Below are 26,344 nucleotides of genomic sequence, written 5' to 3'. Positions count from 1 at the left end.
TGCATTAGATGGGGTATTAAGCGAGAGAAAATGTCTGGTTTAGTGAGGTGAATAATTTAATATCATACATAATCGATGCTTTTTTAACGCGGAGGTATTTTTTGCAGAATTTACATGGAGAATGTGAGATTAGAAGCTTAAAAACCAGAGCAATTTTTCACAGAAATTCCAAATATTCCACCTACAGCTGTGATAAATATGTGTTAGGAGCTTTATAAAAAAATCACACAGAGTTTCTCTGTCTCGTCTTTTTTGTGGTATTACTTAACACTTTTGGCTAAAGAGCAAGATACTTTGTGATTGTCAATAATCACTCATAAAAGAGCATCAAGGCTACAAAATCTTTTGAAAAGATCTCTTATTTTTGTACATTTTGACTCTTACAACATCGTTCATCTGGGAAAAATAGTGTCTTATATTTTTTTACACATTTTAAGTCCACATGGTTTATAGTAGATTTTATAATATTGCAATATATTTATTAACTTTTAAGTTGTGCGAAACATAAAACTTTTATTTAAAAAAAAGAAATAATAAAAATAGTTAAATTCGTTAGTTTAAAATTACATTTATTGTTTCTTTTTATGGATAAATGTTACAAAAACAAAACCAATAAAGGCGCGTGGAAATATGATATAATCTCAAAAGCTGAAAATTTAAATTAATACAATTTAACTTTACTGTCAACCACACTGAAAATTATATCAAATTGCATAACCATAATATGATTCACTAAAAAGTGAGACAAAATGTTCAATCAGTTGTAATATATAACGCAAATTGTGAGAATTTTGCGAATTTTTTATACAATATCAATTGTATTTATATACAAAACTGTATTTATATAGGGCTAATCGTCGCAAGTTTTTAAATCAATTTTAAAATTGTTATAAATTATGCAAATAGATGTCTTCTGTACGAGGGAATTTCGAAATGTACCTCTTTGCGCTATACTACATACACCAAAATACCCGTTAAATCATTACTCTACCTGCCGATATTACTCGAAGGTTTTTTGAATTGTAACTGTATATTCTAGTACATTCAGAGAAAATCTGTAGATTTTGGGCAGAATTTCTGCATAGAAAATCTGTAGATTTTCGGCAGAAATTCTGATGAAAATCTACAGATTCTCGGTAGAATTTCTGCATAGTAAATCTGCATAGTCTCCATTGCCTCAAAAAAATATTGTTGATTTATCAAGAAACTGTAGAAGTTACAAAGAAAATGGTATGTTCTGTTTAACAAGCATTACCGATTAAACATTTTAGATAAATAAAAAAATGCGAGCAAAAATACTAATTTCTTAAAAATTGCCTATGGAATGATACAAAAACACGAAATTTAGGTCGACATTTTGCTTAAAGTTTTCACTTCACTATTCTCTACTTATAACACGGCGTCGCAAAATTCTTTATCTTATATAAACACTGTGATATCACCAAGAATAACTCTATTGAATTTTGGAAATTTCAGTGAAAAATATTCCATCTTTTCAGACACAGCTGTCTGGAAAGTCTGGAATGTAGAAAAAAATCTACAGAAAATCGGCAAAATATCTACAGAAATTTGTCAGAGTATGCACCAGGATTCTTCAGAAAATCTGCAAAAATTTCTGATGAATTTTGTCCCAAGTCCAAATAAAATTCGTAGGAATATCTACAGATTTATCGGCAGATTTTCGGCAGAGGTGTAGATATTTTCTGCAGAAATTTTAAAGATATCTGACGAAATTATTTGACGGGTATTTTAAAGACTGGTTCGTTCCTCAGATATACATATTTTCCCTCCAAGTGAGTCTTGGCTAAAATAGAAAATCTGCAGCACATTGTGTTCTATTTCGATCCATTTCAAACTTCAAATTGGCGAAAGTAAAACGAGCTAAAGCTCAACTGAGGACCTTTATTTCGAAATGAAGATTTCGAATCAAAATCTAACTTTAGTTGCCCTCTCTTTGAATATTTCGAACAAGATTTGCATGTTAATAAAGCTTTAAACTTTAACCTTTTGTAATTGAAGCCGGGTAATGATGCTATTCCAATGTGAAATGAACATGTTTTTTTAGCACTTTACTGTTCTCAAGTGCTTCTGCCTTACCGACTTTTCTTTGGCTTGGTTCTTGGCTAAACTCTTTTTCCCATAGTCTTTACCGTGTTCTAAAACCACCAAAGAGTCGTGACAGCAACCAATATGGAAAAAATGGAAAAAAAAGAGAATTATGTAGAAGAGCTTGAGAACACTTATGTGCTAAAAAAAACATGCTCATTTTTCATAGAAATAGCACCATAAATTACTACATCATTTAAAATTTTTCTTGATAAAAATATTGCGAAATCAAGCTATAAAATTCTTTTCAAAATGTAATGACATTGGAAATATTTTAATTTATAATTTGAAAAGGTAAATACGTACTAGCGAGACATTGGAAATAATTTTAATTGCAACATACTGATATAAATAATTTTCAAAATGGTAATTAAAATGGTAAATGATAAGGCAATATCTAAACTATAATGTTGAGTTTAGTATATTGTTGGAAATGGAAAATTATCATTTTGTGTCTAATGTATGCAAGGGGTGACAGACATATAAATGAGTATTTGGTGATGCTTGAGTTTGATTTGTGTCGTGAGTTATGCAACATTTTCTATCCAATTTACTCATACATTGTACATAATATATCTGAGCACAGGTGAATTGGACATGATATGAATCTAGATCACGTTTCTAATTGATTCCGCGTCATGTAGTCAAACAGAAAATTTCAATTAATATGGAAAACTCATGTTTGACTCTCCCTCTTGCACTTTTCCAGATACCAAGATACAGATGAAAATGAGACATCGTCTTCGGAGAGCACTGATGAGATACCTGTCTGGGTACGAGGAGAACAGAGATGGATTTCAGGAGTGACAGATCACACTACAGCTGCTGATTTGGTAGAGGCACTAATTCAGGATGAGGGTATCTCAGACCGAGCGAAAGACTATGTCATTACAGAACGATGGCGAAGAGTCGAGCAAATCCTCGATGGACGTACAAAAATCTTAAAAATTTGGTCAGCATGGGGCGAGGCACAGGCTGAGGTAATTTCCGAAAACTTTGCAATAACCATTAAAAAGCGAAAGTATTGGTAAAAAAAACCATAAGAGTGTTCAGAGAAAAAGATTAATCCCGTATAGTCACTTTTATTACAAAAAAAAATGCGAATTACACAATTTTCTTATGTATTTTTTCCACTCCCTCCTTGGTTAGAAAACTTTTTTTTCACTGCTCTTCATCATCTCCCATTAATAACATAATAATCACGTGAGAACCTCTCAATATATCTGATATAGCATCAAATTCACCTGCCGTGGCCCACATTTAATTAATTTTCTCTCATACTTATTTAATGAGTCTCCATCACATTAATTCACATACTTTATTGGTAATTGCGTAACTGACGGTGGCGCAAAATATTGGATAGAATTTTTTTTGTCTTCTCCAGCATCTTTTTGCCTCCCCATTAAATATTACAAAGCAATAATAAAACATAAAAGTGCTCTTGACCACATAAAAATTCACTCTTATCTTTGGTCGTTACGAGCTTTGGGAAAAATATTGGTACTAAGGAAAGTTAAAAGAGAATATGGCAAATTAACACGTTATCGAGGCTTTTATCTCATTATCAATTGCAACATCTACAATATTGCTTCTCGAATGATGAAGTTGTCATAATACGTATTTGCATACGATGTTTAGCAACTTTTTATCAATTTATAATTTCAAATTAATAATTTTTTGCTCACTTTCATTTTAAAATTATTGCCTAGTTCACAAAGAGATTATTTTTCATTTAAAAATTAGTAGGAGAAACTGGAACATTACTAAACATGGGGTAGCACAGAATACTGATTCTTATTACTAAACTACACGGACTATGACGATCATGTCTTCAGTGGACAAGCATCCATATGGTATCTATGAATTCATACAGGTTTCGTCCTTTGAAGTCTAATATTAAAAAAAAAATCATAGTGTTGGGTGCTACCCCTTGGTCGGTGTTGCCCCAGTATCCCCTACAATGAGAGAAATCAGAAAAAGTTAAAATAACATTCCAGAAATGTTAATTTTACCCTTCATTATTTATCCGAAATCGGTGTAAATATTATGCTTTTTAGGTGTATTATGGGTTAAAGTAAACTTTTTTCATGTTAATTTAACATTTAAAAAGGTGTAAAATTAACATTAAAAAAGTTGATATATTTTTACAACTAAAAAGTGTTAAAGTTACGAGGAAAAAAGTTAATCGCACCCTCTTTTTTTCTCAGTGTATATAAAGGAAATTTTAAAACGAAGTTAGTTAAATAATATGGCACAGCAGCGATATTAGTGACGATTTTAAGGATCTTTTTTTTTATTTTTACATAACTAAGCTAGAGAATTTTGTGCTGTCCGAATCCGGTATTATCATTAATCGTATCGGGATAGTTGTTACAATGTAATCGTATTTATATGTTATATTGTTGTTGTATGCCCTGTTATATGAATTTCCTAAGTCCATTTATAGACCGATAAGGAGAGCACCTTCCTCGCAGTGTAGATAGTTTTTCCATGATCCCGGAATATTTTTTTGGCAGAGGCAGTGCATTTTTATTGCGTTTTATTCCAATTGAAAAATATCTTTTTCTAAACATTCAGTTGTTTGCAACAAACAAGACTACAACTCATAATTATAAGAGTAGAGTTAGAGGTCTCATCCACTCAGCTCAGGACTCAATGGTCTTACCTATTGAGCCACTGAGATCCCCTCCAAATCTGGTAATATTCTTCAGTAGGTTTTTTATAAAGAAAATTTCAGTAAAACAGCGACATATTTGCATATTTTACTGTACGCACAGCACAGATAAAGATAATTTAATAAGGCAAAAATTAATATTAATAAATGTTCTTAAGTTAATCTATGTGTCGTTTTTGTGAAATATCCGAGTCAAATCTTCAGAAATTTTAAATGTTTTCATAGTGAATAATAGTGACGCATCACACTAAATGTGAACATGAAAGAAACAATATGAAAATAAGAATATTAATGAAATTGATACTTAAGAAAAAAAGCGGAAGAGTAAATATTTTAAAAGCGAAAGTTGTATTGAATGTTCTTCATGCTTACTTCAATATTATGCGCAACGCACGATAACTTTTGTTTTGTAAACATGTTTTTGACTTTTCAGTAAGAGTGAATGAAATCTAGATCTAGTCATTTCGCTCACTCTCATAAGAAATTTTGAACACATGTTTACAAACAAAAGTTATTGTGCGCTATTCATTATACACCTCTAGTAAAAAGTTCAACTTTGAAAAATATTGTTGTGAAAGAACTAAAATTAAATATTTGAGGTTTAACTATCTCAATTCTGAAAACGTCACTAAAAACGCCGCCGTGCGATATAAAAAAAATTTGGCTGCTTCAGTTTGGAACCTACATTACAAACATATATCAATTCATATGATTTTCCATATTTTTAAACACTTATTACAATAATAGTTACCTTTATATTTATGAATAATTTACCAAAAAATTCATATTTATACCATTAATGCTGCTTTTTGAATTTCCTGGACAATAATAATTTTATTTAATTTATATTTTATTTTCTCTACTATTTCGGGTGTCCGCCAAAATATTTCCATCTATGACCACAATTTAAATTTATAAAATTAAACAATTCATTAATCAAAGTTTGCTATAAAATGCATTAATTTGTGCTTTTTAAGTATTATATAATTATAAAACAATGACTAAAAAATTCACAATGTTTTTGAATTTGTGGGTCCACAAATTGTAGTAAAGAAATTGAAAATTATGCAAATTAATAGTATTTTTTCACTTTGTTTATACACAATTGCAGATTTTTTTTTCTTTATCTGTAAATTATTATAGTGTAATATTCTCTTCTGTCAAAAACTAAATTCACAACTGAAACACAACTGAGATGAAAATGTCCCTTTCCGCAGGACTGTAAAAAATCCTCGAAGTCTATGTCCTCAAAATAGGTTTCAACTTATTTGCTTGAATGAATAAAGTTGCTCTGTATGGTTCAATTGTCGGAATAAATCATCATGCCAATAAGTTTGAGCATTTTGCAAAGCTTTTTTCATCACTGTATGTTTTTTATACAACAACCATATTGAACCAATTCATAAATCATATCCAAACACCCAATATAATATAAGTCATATAAATGAAATTTGGAATATTATATAAAATCAATTGACCGGTTCATGATCTGATGATTTCATACGCGGTTGGAATCATAGTAAAAATCGTTTTATTTTTGACCCTCAAAAACTATTGAACGGAAGAGATACACATGAACGAAAAATTTGTCTTGGTATTTTCCAAAGATATATTTGAAAATTAAATTGGATTTGTTCTTAGAAATACAAAAAAAAAACAATTAAGTAGTGGAAGGAAAAATTAAGGTAAATTTTACGAAACCATGGATAGATATATAGATTGTTTAGTGAGCATATTCCTATGTTTCCCATATGTTTCTAGCGTGCCGAAAAAAACTTTGAGTTTATTAGCTATTTTCTGTCATTGTAGAATGAATTAGCAAAAAATACTAATACAAAATAAAAGCCAATTTAATAACGAAGAGGCAACCGAAAACCCCAAATTGGCAACCTACGTAGTTTTGAAGATATCTCGTGAAATGTGTACGAAAGCAGGAAAAAATTTACACTAAAACTGGTCGCATTTTTCAGAGCAATTGTCACCCCCCTGCCCTTAAATCTACCCAACAAACGTTACTCCAATTCTTTTAAAAACTAGCTGAACTGCAGAACATCCTGAACTGCCGCTGTTTTGAGATCCTCCATGCAGTGTCTGCAGTTCTTTCTTAAAAATTTCAATTCACTGACTTAAGAATTTGGAACAATAACATAAAATGTGTTCTACTGTTTCCAGACTCTCTCTACAACCCTTGAAAGTTGAGGTAACATCCACACCCAACTTTGCAAGATGTGAATTCAGCCAGTGCTCTGTGTAAATTCCTATAATTTACCCTCCAAATTTCCCTGTTAAGATTTAACAGGTAGAATCATGTAAACCCCAAGACTTTATCAGTAACCATTTGGTTTCTTCATTTTATAACGAACACATCAGATGAATATATATTGGTGCATCATTTTTGAAAAATGCCAGAATAAAAAAACTTGTTAAAAATAACCATATACAGTGGTTAAAATTTTTTCGGTAATCCTCAAAATATGACTCCCAAAAGGGTGCACGAAAATTTTTGCCGTATTAAAAAGCGAATAAATTAGTGTAAATACAGTATGACTCCGATAGAGTCAACCCCTAAAAATTTTGAAACATCGTGAAAAATATGTAAAATTTCAAGTTTAATGTCAAGCTTTTAAATAGTAAGTACAACAATTAATAACTTAGAATATTGAAGATACATACATATAAAGAAGCAAATGCGTTGACTCTATTGGAGTCGTACTGTATACTGTTTTATCTCCTTCTGCAGTTTGAGTAATAAAATGACATGCTCTGAGAAACCTTTAGTATTCTAGAGATAGCTTCAAATTCAAAGTATCTGAGAATTGGAATACGTGCAAGTTCGATTGTGACTTAAATTTTTTAGAAACAGAGGAATTGCACTGGGAAAACTTATCTCAAATGGTCAAATTGGGAAAACTTAACCAATTTCTTTGACCTATTCAATTGAATTTAATTTGGATGTAGGGGAGACCTGGGCAGAATTATCTAGTAAATAAAATTTTTCATTGCGTATAATTTGTAATAAAATGTTTGTATCCTGCTGACAAACTTCAATGAATAGGAAGTGAAATGTTAATTTGGACTAAATAGTAGTTACTTTAATCTTTCTTCTAAGACAGCTAATCTAACTATCTAATATCATGCATGGCTAAATCTGTCCCGGTCTGCCCTATTCTCAGTTGGAATTTTTAATAAAAGACCTATTTCGTACTACATAATTAATATTGTAAACAAAATTTCAGGATATAGCAACACTAAAAGTAATCAAAGTAATTTTTCCGAAAGCTGTAATTTGATAACTATTACCGTTTCTCTCCAAAAACATTAAAGTAGAAAAAACAAAGACCACTCGAATACAAAAAAAAATTATTTCTTACGAGTTTGAGCTCGATCCCAACTAATTCATCACTGCACTTATTTTTCAGACTGATAAAAGCTTGTTATGTAATTAGGGGATGTGAGAAATCATTACCGGGGGATGATAACAATTGGCACATGGTAGGCATACATAGCAATATTATCATGAAGTAGTCTTTTATTGCTTGCGAAATTCGCACGATAAACAGTTAAGAGTTAATGGGTCAATAAAATATTTTACGTTCCCTGATGGATATAGATTATTTAATATTTTTTATGACATCACCCCCCACTCGCGTGGCGCAAATTCCTGTGAGTGGCAGATTTATGAGCGTTTTTACTATAAATTTTTGGTAAGGGGAAGTCAAAGTATGCAAAAAAGAGGCATTGGGGTGTTCTAAAATGTGAGAAATTATGTGACTCTTGGTCACAAGTACCGTATAATGTTGAGAATTGAAGGTTAATTTATTAAAAATTGGGTATATTTTAACACAAAGTCTGACAATAGAAGACGAAAGTGATTATAGGCCTTTCACGCGTTTCCATAGAAATTAAGAAGATCAACTTAAATTGATTTGGGAAACATATATTTTTATTTTATCATGTACATCACAACTAAATTGCTCTGTGATGTAGTACTATAAATAAATACTAGTTACGAAAAAACATTCATCTACCATTGATATATTGATTAACTGGGAATAACATATTCACTGAAATAAATAAATCTGTCAATCGAGGATTTTTTTTACATATGACTGATCAGAGAGTCAAAAAAAACTTATTGAAATTCGTTTTAACTCTTTAACGTAAATGTGTCGCGATTTTTGCAATCGCTACAGATTGTCTAAGCGAATATTTGCATATAATATTATATGACAATGACCTTGAAATATTTTTTTTGACGCATTTTCAAGGTTAAAACTTAAACAAGTTTAGAAAGCGTATTTCTCAGCCGATTGGGGTAAGTTTGAATTTATTTCAAAGGTCTTTGAATCCCAGAAGAGTATGAAAATTGTTCATATTTTTAATCAAATATAGAGATACACAAGCCAGCCAGACATTTGTATTTTGTTTTTCAAACTCACGGATTATTTAAAAAAAAGAAAAACGCAACATACAGGTTATACACAAAATGTGAAGAAAAATTCGGTTGTTGAGAACAATTCGATTGTTATGCAACAACAAAACCTTATAATAGCAATAAATAAAATACAAACGGATGGTTTACGATTTCTATCGCAAATATACAACATGAAACAATATTGCGCGTTATACAATCAAATACAATCCCACAATTTGCATTAAATTTTCACATTAAAAAGAAAAGCCTTTTTATGTAAATATCCATGTCATATTTGAGAGGAAAAAGGGGTGGTATAAAAGGAAATATTGATTTTATGATGAATGTTGCAGGCAGTCACTTTACTTCAATTGTATGTGAAATTCTCCGGGAATGAAAACTGATGGTATAAACACAATGACTAATGGGCATCTAAGCACGTTATATTGTAGTTTCAAGATGGGACAACCACTATTCAGTTAATCAAAATTTGCAATTTATACAATGTACTTCATGTAAATTCTATTGAGGATATTAATCGGGAAGAGTTCATAAATCAAAATTAAGAAAAAAAAATCAGCAGAAATTGATGGTACTACCTTTAAGCTTTAAACAGTTAGAAATCCCTTATATTTTCCCCATTCCATAACAAAAGACCTCCACCGAGAAAAGCCGTTCCGTGATTGATCCCACCCCTAAAAGGCAACAGGAAAATTCATAAATGGTAAGGAAGGAAGCAATTTTCCACTTTGGCATGATTTATTAATTAATTCCCCTCAATAATTGGAAAAGGGAAGAGCAACTTATTATTTGTGTCAGTATTACGGCTATTACAGCTAAAAGAGCACAATTCTGACCCATCACCTTTTACCCATGTTTTCTCTTACACAACATTTTGAGTAACAGAAAGGAAAATGAAATGATCTGTGAGTGGAAGAGGATATAACTTATATGAAAAGTGACATTTAAAAGGCCTGGCCTGAGAGTTTTGAATGTTTTTGGTGTTTAACATTTATCAATAAATATTCTCCCGACCCGAGAGACAGGACGAGAAATTACAGAAAAAAACATACTATTTTTATTGGATTTATTTACCGTGTTGGGTGTGTGTGTTTTTTGTGGTAGCAGTGTACATTCAAATGTTTGCACAATATATTACCAATACTAAAAATATGATCAGTGTTACACAACACTAGAATTAAGCATTTAGCAATAATCTGTCTATATGACTCTTAATATTTTGTTAAAAACAAAAAAGCTTCAGGATTGCAAATTTTAATGGAAATTAATTTAAACCTATAATTATTAAGCAAAAAACCTAATTAATTACAAACATTCACCGATAGTAGGGTAAAGTGGTACAATTTGGACAATGGTACAATTTGGACAGGGCTTTTTGCCTTGATAAATTTAGTACTTCATTTTTATTTGTATATTTTTATTGCTTTAGTTTTACAATTTGGTTCCTTGTGCTTAAAAACAAATTTTGTATTGTATTTATCAAGAAAAAAGCCATGTCCAACTTATACAGGCGAATTGTCCAACTTGTAACACTATGTATAACTTGCATCACTTTACCCTATGTATTGTAATATTGCATTTATTTATTTATTTATTGTTTTGACTTTTGAGACACAAATCAAATCTTTTGGAAACATAGTGTGCTAACATGAGAAAGAGAGGACAAACCACAACCGTCTACCACCATCTTAGCATTGGTCTCCAACTCACAGAGCAAAACGGTTTAAAAGCTCTTTCGCTCTTTTTTAATATAAAAATATTATAAATAAAGAAAAGAAAGGTATAAGCTTCCTATGCTTCGCGAATTATTCGAATTGGTGATTTTAAACCTCCAAAGTACTTTCGCATTTACCGTTTACTCGTTTAAGACCGATTTGAATCAATTTAAAAATCACTCAAAAATATTGCTCAATATAACTTAATAGTAGGGGAGACCGGGGTAGAATAAGCCAGCATATGAAATTTTTCATCGTGTATAATTTGGACAAAATTTTTTTGTATCAGGCTGATAAATATTTCAATGAATAGGACGGAAAGTATATACTTCGAATAAACAGTGATTTCCACAATATTTCTTCTAAGGCAAACTACAACAAATTTCTCTATGCTTGTAGGCAGAAACGTCAGAATTTTTTAAAAAAGACCATTTTTGACGAAAATTGCTCCTAGTGTGTAGACAGAATAATTCTATACGTGTCTAATTTTACCCCGGTCTCCCCTAACACAATTGAATTTAGTATTAAAGCTTATGATCGATTCATAATCTGTTCATTGCATAGGACACAAGCAATATTCTAATCTTACCTACAAGATACTTAGTAGGTTATCTGCTTATGCACTCGACTGGTGTGGGCTCCGAATTGTCGCGAGCTCTTTGCACTACGTCCTACTACTTGCATAACCTGCATAACTCAATACAAATTCAAGTCCAAACTCAACTCACTGAGATCGTACGATCGAGTATATTATTACAGTCGTCTCCGCTATTACCAGAGGCGCTGGCCTATAAAAGAGACATTGCGTCATGAATATTTAGGGTCGACTTAGCAGAGAATTTATTGGTATAAGGCGAAAAATTTAAACTCTACAATTATCGGTTTAAATAGGATTGAAACGGTTCAGAATTATCAAAGAATTCAAGACCTTTCCAACAAACCCAAACATGATCTCATTCAATTGAGAAAGTCGATCTCTAGAGCATATTTAACTTTTGACCTTGAAAAAACGTTATTAGTAGTGATTCATGAATATTTTCGTACATTAGTGAAATATCTACCTGGGTAAATTTTAAACACGCAGCTTTTTTTAAGAAGGAATGGAGGGAAAATGAAGATAATCTTCGTAATCCTTTGATCGGCTTATGAGGGATCCTCCGAAGGTCCAAATTCCCTATCTCCAACCGTTCAGCTTCTATGACTGACGTTGGCGAGACATACAAAAAGACAATCGGACGGCCAGACAGACAGACAAACTGCGTGACTTCATTTGCTCTCTTGGTAGAGTTCGAACCATTCGAAAAATAAATTATAAGCATTGATTGAATTTCATATTTCCACTACTAGAGATCTAATAATTAATAGGCGTATGCATTACTGGATTATTTCCATTATTAGAGATTTGCATTGCACTACTAAAGTCAAACCTTATGTTACGGTTATATGTATGTCTACATTTTTTTTGGCATTCGATTTGTCGGATATGTTTAACTCGTATACAAACTGATACACCACTGCCATATATAATGGTGAAGGTCAATATTCACAATTCGTAGTATTCTCATTGAATTCACATATGGCCGAGCACTCTGCGAATTTTCTTTCATCATTATGTTATTTTGCAAGAACGTCTTTTTTATTAGTATTATTCGCATTCGGTGTGAAAGGAAAAAAAATATGGACAGTGAATGATGCGGCTGGTTGAGAGAAAAGGGCGGAAAGTAAACTATTTGGGTGGGTGAGGTCATCTAAAATGTGTGCTAGAAACAAGTGCCCTTTAAGCAATGTTTCATTCAAACAGCATCGGAGGAGCACCCAATGTAATACATGAAATGTGCACATAAAATGGGCTAATAAAATTAATCGTAGTCGAAGTGCGGCACAACAGATACTCGAGGCATATGTGAGAGAGTATATCGTGTAATGAAGCATGCAATTGAGACTGTGCAGAGAGCAGCATATGCTGTTCACGGTTTATAATAGTGGAGCAATGCGACAAGGCAGAAAGTGAAATTGCAGCCGTTCTTGGGGACGCTAATGCTATGCATTGCACATGTTAATAATATGAGGACATGGCGCGACGGGGAGGGTGTGTTTGGTGAATAAATCGCTGAGAATCTCACAGATTTACCCATTCCTCAAATTCAGCTTTACATTTTCAATTCAAACTCTATATTCCATTATACATTCACTTGCACTCTGCCATCGTAACGCGGACAAATTGGATGGATTCTGTGTGCATTCATCTGGCACAGTATTTCAGGTGGTTAACAGATAACCGTGACACTGTTGCGATTCAATATGGCTGTTTATTCAAAAGTCATTCATTAATTTTATTAAATTTAGTTTAACTAAAGTGAAATTTAAGTTCGTGACCTCCATTATAAAGTCCCTTGATTTTATTTTTTCTAACCCTTCTCGGTCGGTTAATCAATGCGCTAAGAAGCTCTATAGCAAAGCGGTAGTATTACTGACGGTTTAAAGATTTTTCAATTATTACTGAAAATTTTCTAAACCCTGGGTTTAATGTATAAAATAATTTTAAAATTTTCCTTGTAATTTTAGACCAACAACATACACAACGTATAACATTCTTGCTACACATAACTCATAAGCAACACATGTGTTTTCGCTCGGAATGCATTAAATTTATCATTTTTGGGTACATAAAATTTATTTTCAACAATAGATAATATCCAACAACATTCTTAACACTTCATTACTTCCTTTAAGGGGTTACGTGTGTCAAGAAGACTAAAAGAGCAAATTATTTTTTCTAAATATTTTTCAGCATAATTAGTATAGTAATTTGATTGAATTTTAGAATTGTAGTAGCTGATCATGATACCTTCTAGGACTTGGCATAGTTCACAACTGCTGTGCCATTAAAATTCAATGGTTCAACCAGCAATGGACTAGGGTAACGTGTGGTATTTCGGGACACTTTTTAGCACTTTCAAATCTCAAACAGCCTGACTTCTAAAATTATTTTTTTCTTTGTTGATACAAATATTTATATTCCTTATTCTATCCATAAAAAGATTCTTACCGAAAAATGTTGGAAAATGCATAAGTTTTTATTCAAAATAGCAAAAAAAATGTAAAAAAGTAAGAATGGTGTATTTCGGGACAGACAAGAGTTGCTATTATGCAAATAAATTTCAATTAGCCTGACTATTTACCTTTAAGTAGAAAGTCTAAACTTCACTGTTTCATAAAAATTTTATTTAAATTTCACTTGTAAAGTGGCTTAAATCGAAAAAACTCAGGACTGTTTTGACATCTGCAAAATTGACCACACTGAAGGTTTTGTAAAAAGGGGAATGTGGCACTCACAACTCACGCATATTTCACATTTTAAATTAAATGAAATTTTAGAAGTTTTATCTTTATCTGATACGCAAAGAGCTTAAACTTAAAAATAATAAGAAAACAAATATTTATAGAACTTTTGATGTGTCCAGAAATACCCATATTATGTCCCAAAAAGCACCTAGTCCAGAAATACCACATGTTACCCTATATTCCTGAATGAACTAGAAGTATTTCGGGCCTTCTGGATCCCGTTTCAATGCTAAAGTTTAAGACGACCCTTTTTGATAAGATCATGGTACATTTTCTATTAAAAAAAAACGACCAATGATATCCGTACTGGTTTATGTCTTGATTCATGATGGGTGAGAGATTCCAATATTAAAAATCGTATTCATCGTTTCTATTGCAATGGTTCCGGATTATCTTATACGCAAAATGATTTACAGATTTACACCAAACCGATTTTGTTGAGTAATTTTACATAATAATGCCTGGCGCACATTAACTTTTGTTTTGTAAACATATTTTTGACATTTCAATGAGAGTGAGTGAGATCTACATCTAGTCACCTCGCTCACTCTAAAAGAAGATTTTGAAAACATGTTTATAAATAAAAGTTATTTTGCGCTGGGCATAATGTTCCACGCACAATAACTTTTGTTTGTAAACATATTTTCGAAATTTCCCATGACAATGAGCGAAATGACTAGATCTAGATCTCACTCACTCTCATTGAAATGTCAAAATCATGTTTACTAAACAAAAGTTATTGTGCGTTGGGCATAATTTATGAGATATTGAAAATGTAATAATAAATTAAACTGAAATAGCAAGTGAAAATAGTACGGAGCGTCATGTATATCTTGTTTAAAATTAAGCCTTTAAACGGTTAGTAAATTTACGTTAAAACGTGGTCTTCTGAAAGTTCGGTATCACAACATATTGTAACAAGAAAAAATGATAAAGGCAATTAATCAAGGAATTGATAGTATCACGAACAGGAACTCATATACAGCTGAATGTTGAATCGAAGTATAAAGATAATTCGAGGATGATCCACCGTTTTCTAATGTTTGAACGAGAAATAGAATAAATTTAAACAGTGGATTAACGTTTAATCCAAAAATTAGACCCCCGATTTCGGAGGTATAATTTTTGGCTTAAAGATGGAATAAACCAGTCCACATCTATCAGTAAATTCTTCTCGAAAATACTGTTAAATCATACCAAATTGATATAATCTGCAGTTTAGTGGATTTAATGAAAAGAAACAAGGCATTCACTCTATTTACAGCTTCTTAAAAAGCCAATTTTGCCTGAAATAAAAAGACACATTCACCACAATGCAACTTCAATGAGTCGCCACTGAAGTAGGAGTCGCAGGAGTCGCGCTTTTTTGCACCCAGAAAACATGCACATTCTTTCACATCCACAATATTGATTCCTATTTTATTTTAGAGAATCTTTAGCAAGTCCGGTGGTTCAAGATTACCAAATAACGTGAAAAAGCCGTGGAATCTTGCTAAATCGAACGAAAACATTGACGAATTGACACTTTCTGGCATGCCAGAAAAGCCAAAATATGGGGTTGCCGTATGAGAAAAACAGCTTACGCCAAAGCACTATTCCACGTTTCTGCATACGAAAAAATATTTAAACCTAGCTTAATTTTAACTCTAGATTAACGCTAATCTGAGGTTCAACTGAAGTTATTCTTCGTTTCAACATTCAGCTGATAGTGAGTAAAATCGTAGATTAGGCTGCGAAATATTTTAGTGAGTAAGGAATATAGTCAATAGGGATTTGCTCATTCCTTCAATATAGCTAGAATAATACACTCTCTAATTGAGCGTCGTCGGTTTCGTGCAAAATCATTCAAAATGTATTTCAATATTAATCAGTACATTAAGCACTAATCAAACTTTTAGAAATTTGCATTTCACTTGAAATTGTATGATGTACATGGATGTATGAGAAATTGAGCACTTGCAGCAGTAGTGGAAGCAATCTGGGTAAATTAATTAAATTTACTCTCATTTTCAGGTAAAACTCACACTGCGACGAGTGGAAAGACATAGAAGACGTAGTCCCAGTGTGGAAAATTGCGACAGTGGCCGTGGGAGTCCCACAGGAAGCGCCATAGTGCGCAGAAGGCGACACCGAGCAGCCAAGTCATCAGCTGCATGGATCACCCACGCCCAGACTCCTCATCCGCGTACCCAACGTGCTACAATTGAGCGTCTCATGAAACTGATTCTGGAGCAGGGTGAGACCATTCAGCAGCAATTGTCACGTCTTAGGTAAGTGTATCATACCCTCTCCACAAATGCCCGAGAGACACTTTCCCCACCTTATCCTCTAACTCAAAATGTATTAATGCTGAAATAATGTGTCAAACTACAGACATCCTATCTACAGGGAGCGTGAGCTGGAAATTGCATTCATTGAGGAGGAACGCCACAGAGTCCGCGAGCGAGAGCATGGAAAGAACTATCTACTGGAGACATATCTCAATGGACTCCATGAAGCTGATGACAAAGAAGTCACCACAGGAAATAGTGATTCTGGTGTTCACACAGAGGATACAACATCTCCTGTGGCAGGAATTTCTCCAACACTGGAAGATGATCAGGATGATTGCCCAAAGCTTGAAGAGGCCTGTGGTACAGTAAGACGAAAGAGTCGCTCCAACAGAGAAACAATGCTACTCCGGGATCATGAGACAGCTAAGGAGTTCAGTGAGGCTGCGGAGAAATCCAAGGGAGCACAACCATCCAAAGAGTCCAATGAGGGCCAAATTCCAGATGATATGGCAACAGAAATTGATCTTCTGGAGAAAATGTATATTCTCAATAAGCACTTGCAGCGAGAAGAGGAACTTTTGGTACGATTGAGTGCCAAAGTGAAGCGCTACGAATCAGAAAACCCATCCCTAAGCGAACACCAAATCATTGAAGCTCTCGAGAGGGTCAATGAAGAGATCACCCAAAGAAATAACGAAATTGAGGACACAGATCGTGAACTTGAGAAGTCCATTAGTGTCCTTAAGGAAAAGTCTCAGGAACTCCAAGAACTCCATGAGCAACTCGATGCGGCAGAAGTTGAGACATTGATGTTGGAAGATAAAGCTCACGAAGTGAATGTGACACCTGAGAAAAATCTAAATCTTAGTCGTGAGTATTTAGCGGAGAATATTTACAACATCAGTAAAATAATCCTGAAGAATAGTGTTAAGGAGGATGTGGGAAGTTACATACGCCACACTCCTGATAGCGAAGTTCTCCGACAACCAATTCTGCCAACTCCAGTTGAGATACCACCTCACTCACCCATGCAATTCACAACCGAAGTGCAGGTCCATCAATCTGCCACGAGTCCACTGCCTCCACAGTTACCTCCGCCGCAGTTCATAGACTTCACCACGTTAGATCTTATTGCATCGGTGAACATGATGCATCATTGCAACCAGAGAAATATAAACAGCAATGCGAGAATAGCTAAAATTACACACAAAAAGCTTATTGGAACAGAAGCCGATTCAAATTCGGACACAGGACTCTCTTCGCTAGGAGAAGACATGACCCAGTTGGGAACGCTCGTGTGAGAGCATATACCAGAGGTATATACCTCAAGAATCTTTCCCCATGTGAACCTAAGAAACTCAACAAATAAAAGACATCCACACCAAGAAAGTACACCCGAAAATGTGAAAGTAATTTCATATACTCAATAAATACACCAACTAAGTAACTGTTAATCCGCCACTTTATCTCATATTGTTGATTTACTCAAGTTTATTAATATTATCCTCTGCAATGTGAAATTAATACAGCAACTTCCTTCTTTCACGTGCAAGAGTGAAAATTATAGTTTCATAGCCAAATACCTTCCACGTCGATATTTCTGCACTTGAATTTTGAATACAGGTGATTTTCTTATAAATCTGCGAATTATATTATTAAGGTTGAAAATATTTAATGTGCTCTTCGTTAATACCTCATTCTACGAGCAATGAAACACTTGACTCTTTTCCTTTTAATCCGTTAGAAATTGTAGTTTGAAATACTGGGGATAATATATTTTTTAATTAGTTTCTTATGGTGCTAGCACACTTTTTAAATCATGAAAATATAGTGAAATCGAAAGTCATATCTCTGTTTTTCTCAAATTGTTTGTATAAGTCTATCCTACTCTTTCGCATTCATCTTCTTTTGAACATCACACCAAATTTATTTTAGTTCAATATAATTTTGAGTGGTAGAGAATGATATGGATAGGGGAAAGGCTCATAATTTTGTCCAGTTTCTTATTTTGGACACTTTGAGGATAAAATTGGACACTAAAAATAAATTGATTAAAATGATGGATTTCTATTCCAATATTTGATGAATAATGAATTCTATCTAAATATTTGTTCTTTTTGGAAGATTTTAACACTAAATACGTTAAAATTTGAATATGATTTGAGTTGAAATTGCTTTGTTGAAAATTCAGTGTGAGCAATTGCTTACGAGAAATATGACAGAACTTCGTGTTTACTTCAGTCTTATTTAGCTATGATGAAGTACTAACAATGTTTCTTCGCTTTTTTTTGAGTGATATTATTGAATATTCATTGAATATTGTGTTGATTCACGTTAGTGGTGACTTGTATATTTGACCTGAAGTGAGATTTGCCTTGTGAATTAGATTTTTCATGTGAAATATGGTAAATTTTTTAAGACATTTACCAGTGAGGTGATAATCCTTATTTTTGACAGGTGTTTTTCTCACGAAATTTTGTGAAGTTTTAGCCTTTGTTATGAATATGTTGGACAAATGCCTGGAGAAACAAAGGAGCATCATCTCTACGAAAGAGATGTAGCGAGAAATGCCTTGAAAGGCTCTCGAAAAGGCCAGGGAATGAGCGAATCCGCACGTACTTGGAGTTCCGAAATCAACTCACTTTAATGAATGATATGGAAAGTTTCCGGGCTTCTTGTGACATTCTATAGTTCCCTTACATGAACAGGAAGAGGACTTGGTAAGATTGGTTCATCAAATGAAGAAAAATGGGCATCCTATTGAGGCGGATTAGCTGTCCAAATTTACAGCCAAGTTGTGCAAATTAATAACCAAGTTGCCCAAAATAAGAGTCAAATTCAGCTCTACATATTAGTTCATATTTAAACGTATTAAGACTAATTTTAGTAAAAACAAAGACAATAAACAGCTTGCCAAGTTCCTAAACAAACCTTCTGAAAAGAGAGTAACAAAAAAAGCCAATTATTATTGAAAATATAGCACTTCAAATTTGGAACATCGATGCTTATAAGCAGACTGTCCAAAATTATGAGCCTTTACCCTATATGCAAAAAATTTGAAAGAGAAACAGATGTGAATTTCAATTTAAAAAATTTGAAGCCCAGGCAAACGCTATCAAACAAATTTCTTAACAGCCTCTGAATTTAAATTCCTTACATTAAATATTTACAAAAAAAAAAATTATTTATATTGTTCAATTGTTGAAGAATAGAATATATCACCCAGACTTTAAATCAGGAAAGAAATAGAAGAAAAATATTATCAAAATTGACGCGATGTCAATTTTTTACAAAATGAATGTCTACCTCTGTGGGGTTATTATCCCATATCATTGAAGAATTAAAGCAACTAAAAATAATTTCTCGATAGTATTTCGAATATAAATTTCGCAGAAATCAGTTAATTATGCGAGTGATGCTAATGGGTTAATTTAATTACAACAAAGATAAGACGTTAGTCTTTGTTGAATATCGATGAAGAGAGGCCTTTGTGTACAAAGTCCAGTGTAACAATTTTATAACTAGGTTTTCCCAAAATTTTTCAAACCTCAGAGAAGAGGGAAAACCCCTCGAAAAAGTCTTATTCACGTGTTAACTGTCTTGGCCGAAAATTATCTTGCACATCTTTCCTATCGACAGTTTTTTTCTTCAAGTTTGATTTGAAATAAAAAGAAATTTTAGCAAAAATTTAGCTGAATAATTGACATTGTTCCTGCGGGAAATTTACAACACGTCTTAACGGTCTTAACTCCTTAAGAACTATAGAATCTGGTAAGTATGTATAATTATTCATTCTATAACTTGAGGGAAAACTACAATTTATACATTGATAAAAAAGACAAAAGGGGTGAATGAGTGGCTCTCAGAGTGAACCGGGAGCGGCGATTGACAAAATTGTGTCGATTTGGAGCTAAAAATCGACAGATCCGCACTATTCTACAGAAAATTAATCGAATTGAAATGAATTTATTTCATCTCATTCTTGATCTTTCCCACTCCTCAAGCGTCCACCGCCGTCTCAGCGTTGATTCCAACCTCCAGAACCACACAGTAGGAATATGCCTTTTTTCGTTGTATGTTTCGGGTTTACAAAATGTTTTACAATTTATTGAGGATAGCCCAATTAAGAAGATAGTGAACTTTCATGACTTCTCTTATAAACACTACTGGGGAAATAGTGCAGAAATTCTGCTGAAATTCTACGGAAATTCTGCAGATCAACAGTTCGGCACGACATCGACAAATCCGTGCGAAATGGCAAATCGGCCCAATTTTTGCAAAAGTCCGGTAAATCGGCACTCGAGTGAACATTGAGCAGCACAGTTATCTGTCCCTTGCAAACGGACTAAAAATATTTCACTTGCTTCATTTTAAAGAGATTGTCTCAAAATACTACCCTGGAAAAAGATCATATACAGTAGAGTCTCTCAAATCTGAATCTCTCAAATTCGAACGCCGTTTGGATTCAAAATGTCAATTGTGAGGTTATGTTAGAAAGTCCGTATTCTAGGTGAATGAAAATCACATTTATGTGCATCTTCCTGAATATTTACATACATTATAATCGTGTAAAATGAAAAGGAAGTATGTTACCACAAAAACTTGCGAGAAAGTTACGAGAATTTGATTCAAAGTACAATTAAATCTCACACAAACTTCGTAGGTTTTGAAAAAATCGTTCGAATTTGGGAGGTGAGAAATGTCAAAAATACCCCCCGAGCGTTCGAATTTAGAAGACTCTACTGTAACTCATATAAGCCTCAGGAGAAAAAGAGGAGCATAAACAATAATCCTATTAACTCCCATGGTTTTTCAATATTTTAAGATTTCACCCTTTTACTCCTGCTTTTACCTCAAAAGACTAGTTTTTTCAAAATTTCTATTTTGGTTTTTTTTTTTTCAAAATAATCTTTGTGAACCAATTGATTACTTAAAAAATACGTTACGCTGTGTTAGATCTGGTTTCTAGGGACTATCCCCATAAATCGACTATCATTATTAACACGGCCTAAATACTTTACTCATCCTTTTCCTGTCTCAATAAAAATATGTTGGGATAAAAAGGTTTAGAGATTCTCTAGATCCACTAGAATTTTTATCTCTAGAATTCATTTTATTTTATTAAATTCAAATCTTAATTTGTACCACAAGAAATTATGCAAATCTCTATGCCTTTCTCTTTTCTTTCTCAAGTTTATAATTGAATTTGTTCATTGTGAATATAAGATAAAGTAATATTTCACATATAGCTCATTCAAAGTTAGTCAAACTACGCCGTGAAAGATGATAAAATTATTCCAGAGTTACACCATTTTTACATTGCATTCGTAAGGTCTTTCGGAAAAATTTAGATTCATTTTATTGATTGATTTTGGTTAGGCTTTAGCTTGATGTTGTATACTTAAAAAAAAAATTATGAAGCTTTTGTTATGGTCTGAGAAGGTTGTTTTTCGTTCTTCTGTTATATTAAAAAAAAAAAAAAGAATTTGCCGATAGGGTTATCTTTAAAAGATTTTACTTATGATTGTGAAGCATCCAGCAATAAACGCAAGAAAATAATTTATTTGAAAGCACTGCCTTAGTTTTGCGATCCAGAAAAGTGTGACAATTTTTTCTACAACTTGAATACTTGGAGATACTTAAAGCTTACGTAAGATATTAAAATAATCGACTAACCTGGACGTGTAGCACGAATATTTCCAGGAAAATTTCTTTCCTTGTTACATATTGAATTTTTAGATTACTATTTTAAATCTGAAAAAAAAAAACAATTTTTCCTGATAAAAAAACTCACTTTGATTTGTTGTTCCTAGTTGTTTAACTTTTATTGCTTGATCACGGAGTTTTTATTCTTTCAATTTTCTAAAATACCTCTATCGATTATTTTAGTTCAGGTAATCCAGGTGGATAAGTCCTCCATATGCACACAGAGAAATTTCCAATTATCCACAATCAGAATCAGTGGGATTGAATTCAATGACACGGTTTTAATTCTATTCCATGATTTTCCAGAAATCCACTTTGTAGGATCAAATGGGATTTTTTAATCACATTTTGAGATGATATTTTAAGAGTCAATGGAACTGATTTCCTCTAATTCGTAATTCGTTTCGATAAGATATTTGTGTGATGCTAGTATTTTTTTAATGAAAAAAACTATTGTTTAAGGAGCAGATAAACTAATTTTGTAGATCCTGCAACAAACTTTAATTTCACTCTAATATTCTTAAAAATATTAGTAAGAGAAAATTGTAAATCTAACTGAATTTTCTGGAAATTTGTTTAAAATCAGTAATGCTATCGAGTAATGGTGTCCTACATACTAGAAGCAATTTTCGTCAAAAATTGCCTTTTTTTTAAAATCTGATATTTCTGCCTACAAGGATTGGCGAAATTTTCTTTAAAATGCATTTTTTAAAAAAATTTCTTCTGGTATGTAGAGGCCATAAGAGAACAATGAATTTCACTTTCCATGCAATAAGGTTTTCTTTCTATCATTGGAGGACAGAAATTAGCTATTTTTCATGATTTTTGGGAGATAGAAACGATCAAGCTTCTTAAAATTTTCGGTATATTATATTTTATATTATTATAAGGGCTTATTTTTTCAAAAACGACAGACAAATAAGTTCACTAAAACGCCTCGTGATAGCAACCTCTAATTGTCGAGAAAGTTGTAGCTTGTAATTCTTGTGTAAGAAAAGTTTACCATGCTCTCTGTAGGGGGAGGCTTTGATCGTTCGCATATACGCTACCTTCGGACACTTCATATTTCTCCCATATTCCTTTATGAATCTGACATATGGCTTTATATTGTAATAGCTAACCTTAAATCCCATCTTTCCTGAAAAAATTGAGAGTCTAATCCTTTTTTCCTAGTTTCAGGAAGCAAAAAATAAAAACAGGTCCAAAACTGTAATTTTGCTGTGCAATATTTCATACGATTGTGCAGAATTAATATCACTTTTCTGAAAAACTACTATCACAGAGGGTAGAAGGGTTATTAGGAATCAGATTTAAGTAAAAATCTTTTAGGCTGAACAGACACTTTTTGTGGGTGGAACAAAATTCACAAACTTGACTCAGATTCATCGATCGCGAATAGAAGACTGCTTCTTTCAGATATTTTCCAGGAAACTTCATTTTAGATACGATCCCTCATATTCACATCTATTGTAATCTACCGATTTGATCCATCACTAAAAAGGAAAACTTAAAAATCGTAAAATTGATAAACAAGAAGTAATTTGACTCAAATAGGTTGCAGTTGAGTAATTATTAAGCAATTTTGCATTTCTTTGATATAAAAATATTTTTCAAGCTTGCACAAACTGAATGTGCAATGAAAGAATCACATCTGTAATAAGCTCATACAGTTTACAACTGGTTTTTGACAATCTTTGACATAACCTCACTATTGTGTTGTTTTGCATGACAAAGAAAAGAAACTGTCCGTAAGAAGATGTTTTGTGAAAATTTTAGCTTGTTCACCTGCTGAAGCTCAATATCTGTGCTAAATCCCGATTCCTGCAGCTGCAGGAACAGAGAAATCTTCAATGATGCACATTCAAACGTTTTTGTGCATATCCGGCTCCGTGGAGGAATGGTGGAATCTTGTGTAGTCTTCTCGCTTGCAGAGTTTTAGTCAATTTTTAGCTTTAAAAACTTATTGATTCGTGTAAATTTGGTGATATTTGGACTTTTCAAGAAAGTATTCATCAGATTTAACCGTTTCCGGAGTGAAATTCTCGTAGAATCAAGCAAAAAAATGGTTTTTAATGTCAATAAAACATCTCTCAGAAAAGTTCCAAAAAAGTGATATTAAAATGTTTTATTCCTTATAAAAATGGGTTAATCAAGTAGATTAGAGTTCCCTTTAAACAATGATGTGCAACTTTTAGTGTCCGGTGCAAAATTTACGGTGAAAATGGGGTGTTCAATGATGGCGTGAATCGTGTGCGATAATAGAAACTTGATTCATCTATCGGATAAATCGCCATTAAATTTTCATTTTCCTCTGGAGGAAAATCTAAGGATTTCCTGGGATTATGTTTGGTGGGATTATGAACCTTATAAGTAAGACATTTTTTTGGCATAGTTGGAGAATCCATACGGTTTGCATGGTAGTCAGAAAAAATCACTGAACTTGAACATCATTTTAGTATGCGAAAGTTCAAAGCCTCCCCCTACTGACGTAAAAGCCCTCGAATATCGCCTGGATGCGATAACTTTTCGGGGTATGAATTCACCTCGTCCTTCAGCAATTACAGCTCCTCGTTCTTTGGCTGAAAAATCGCTCACTGTTACTGGTGTGATGGATTTTGCGGGATATCACAATAGTACAACTTCTCCTGTGACTGGATTGCCTACTACTGCTTCCGCGGTTTCGTATCGAAACGTTGATATTGGTGAGTCCTACATCCTTGCCTCATGAGGATTTAGATGTTAAGAGTTTGACATCTGGCTTTGAATCTACTGTTTCTTTAAAATCTCTAACTCTGGGGAATACTTCTATGGATAAAGTGCCCACTCTGGATAATAAGTCTTTTAATCACGATGCAATCCCGAAGCAAAACCTCGAAACGGTCCCTTATGTGATGGGCAAAATGTCTGAGATTGACCGTTGGACGGAGAACATGAACAAGCCTCTCATTTCTGGTACATTAAAATCCTGCCCACTTAAAGCTGCACCCTGTGACACTGAACCTAGGCTGGATACGGCTCAAGTATTTTCGTAACTGGGTTATCTCTGGACGTGACTACTAACCGTATTAGAAACTATTTAATTTCTCTATGGGCATCCCGTCAACTGTATTGAATTTACCGCCTCCGCGTAGTGTCAAGGTAGTGACCTACACAACATTCAGGATTTCTATCTCTCGGGAATTGCTTGAAAGTGTGCTGAAACCGGACATATGTCCTCCTGGAGTGGAGGTCAAGGAATGACGTTCTCTACCTAAGAGCGGCGCTCCACTAGGCTGACTCTTATATCCTCACTCAATAATGCTTCTCAAAAAGGACATTCTATCATTATGTTTCGAATAAGTTTCTTTTTCTTTTTTTTTGTTGCTTTTTGCTTTACTTTTCTTGTTACTTTTCTTCTCTTTTTCTTTGAACTGTCTATTATTTTTTTTGTTCTCACTTTATCAAACATCATTGTGAGAGGGGAAAACTCTATCATATTTGATTTACATAAATGAAAAAAAAATGAAAAACCAGAAAAACTGTCCAAAAAAATTAAAATTTTTATAAGTGTACAGTGGGTGTCATTAGTTCGTTGCCTAATTTGTGTTGTAGAAACCAAATGGAAAAAATGATAGAAAAAATTACTTTTTCTAATTTTTTTTACAAATGAGTTACCTGTAATCCGTAGATCTTATTTATATATTTAAAAAAAAATTAAATAATCTTATTTCATACAAAAAATAATTGTTTTTCAAAAGATGATCATTTTTGATGCGTCAAAAGTTTATTGCCTCATTTAAAAAAAGTAATTCAAAGTGGTCAAAACATGGAATCAACTAACACATACTGTTGTTCATAGTTCCATTTCATATTTAAAATAAGAAAAAAGCATTTTACTGGATAAGTATTGATTTTGACATGCTAAAAATGATATGAAAAAAATGGTTTTCAGCGACCGGTTTAGTTAAAGGTTCTAATCAAAATTTAATTCAGAAAAGAAAAAGCCATTTCATTTCGCTAAAAATGTTAAGCGGAGAAACTGTATTTCAACTATTTCAAGGAAGCATGGCTTTGGCTTCTAAAATTTTTATGGCATACTTACTCTTATGTC

At 33.0% G+C, this 26,344-nt stretch overlaps 1 protein-coding gene across 2 annotated transcripts in view; it reads left to right on the top strand.

The window, feature by feature from the left end:
- The window catches only part of LOC129810272 (ras association domain-containing protein 10), a 91,897-nt gene extending 73,895 nt beyond the window's left edge, over positions 1-18,002 (top strand). Inside the window, exons 3-5 of one of the 2 annotated variants that reach the window (XM_055860624.1) lie at positions 2,816-3,086; positions 16,289-16,545; positions 16,664-18,002. In XM_055860624.1, the coding sequence (XP_055716599.1) occupies positions 2,816-3,086; positions 16,289-16,545; positions 16,664-17,849 (1,714 nt within the window). In that variant the 3' untranslated portion in view covers positions 17,850-18,002. Of the gene's footprint in view, positions 1-2,815; positions 3,087-16,288; positions 16,546-16,648 lie in introns of both variants that reach the window. The other variant, XM_055860623.1, reaches the window with a different exon arrangement.
- The last annotated feature ends 8,342 nt before the right edge of the window (positions 18,003-26,344 follow it).

The sequence above is a fragment of the Phlebotomus papatasi genome, chromosome 1 (genome assembly GCF_024763615.1).
Source record: "Phlebotomus papatasi isolate M1 chromosome 1, Ppap_2.1, whole genome shotgun sequence".
In the NCBI taxonomy this organism is placed as follows: domain Eukaryota; kingdom Metazoa; phylum Arthropoda; class Insecta; order Diptera; family Psychodidae; genus Phlebotomus; species Phlebotomus papatasi.
This window is presented reverse-complemented; position numbering and strand designations above follow the sequence as displayed.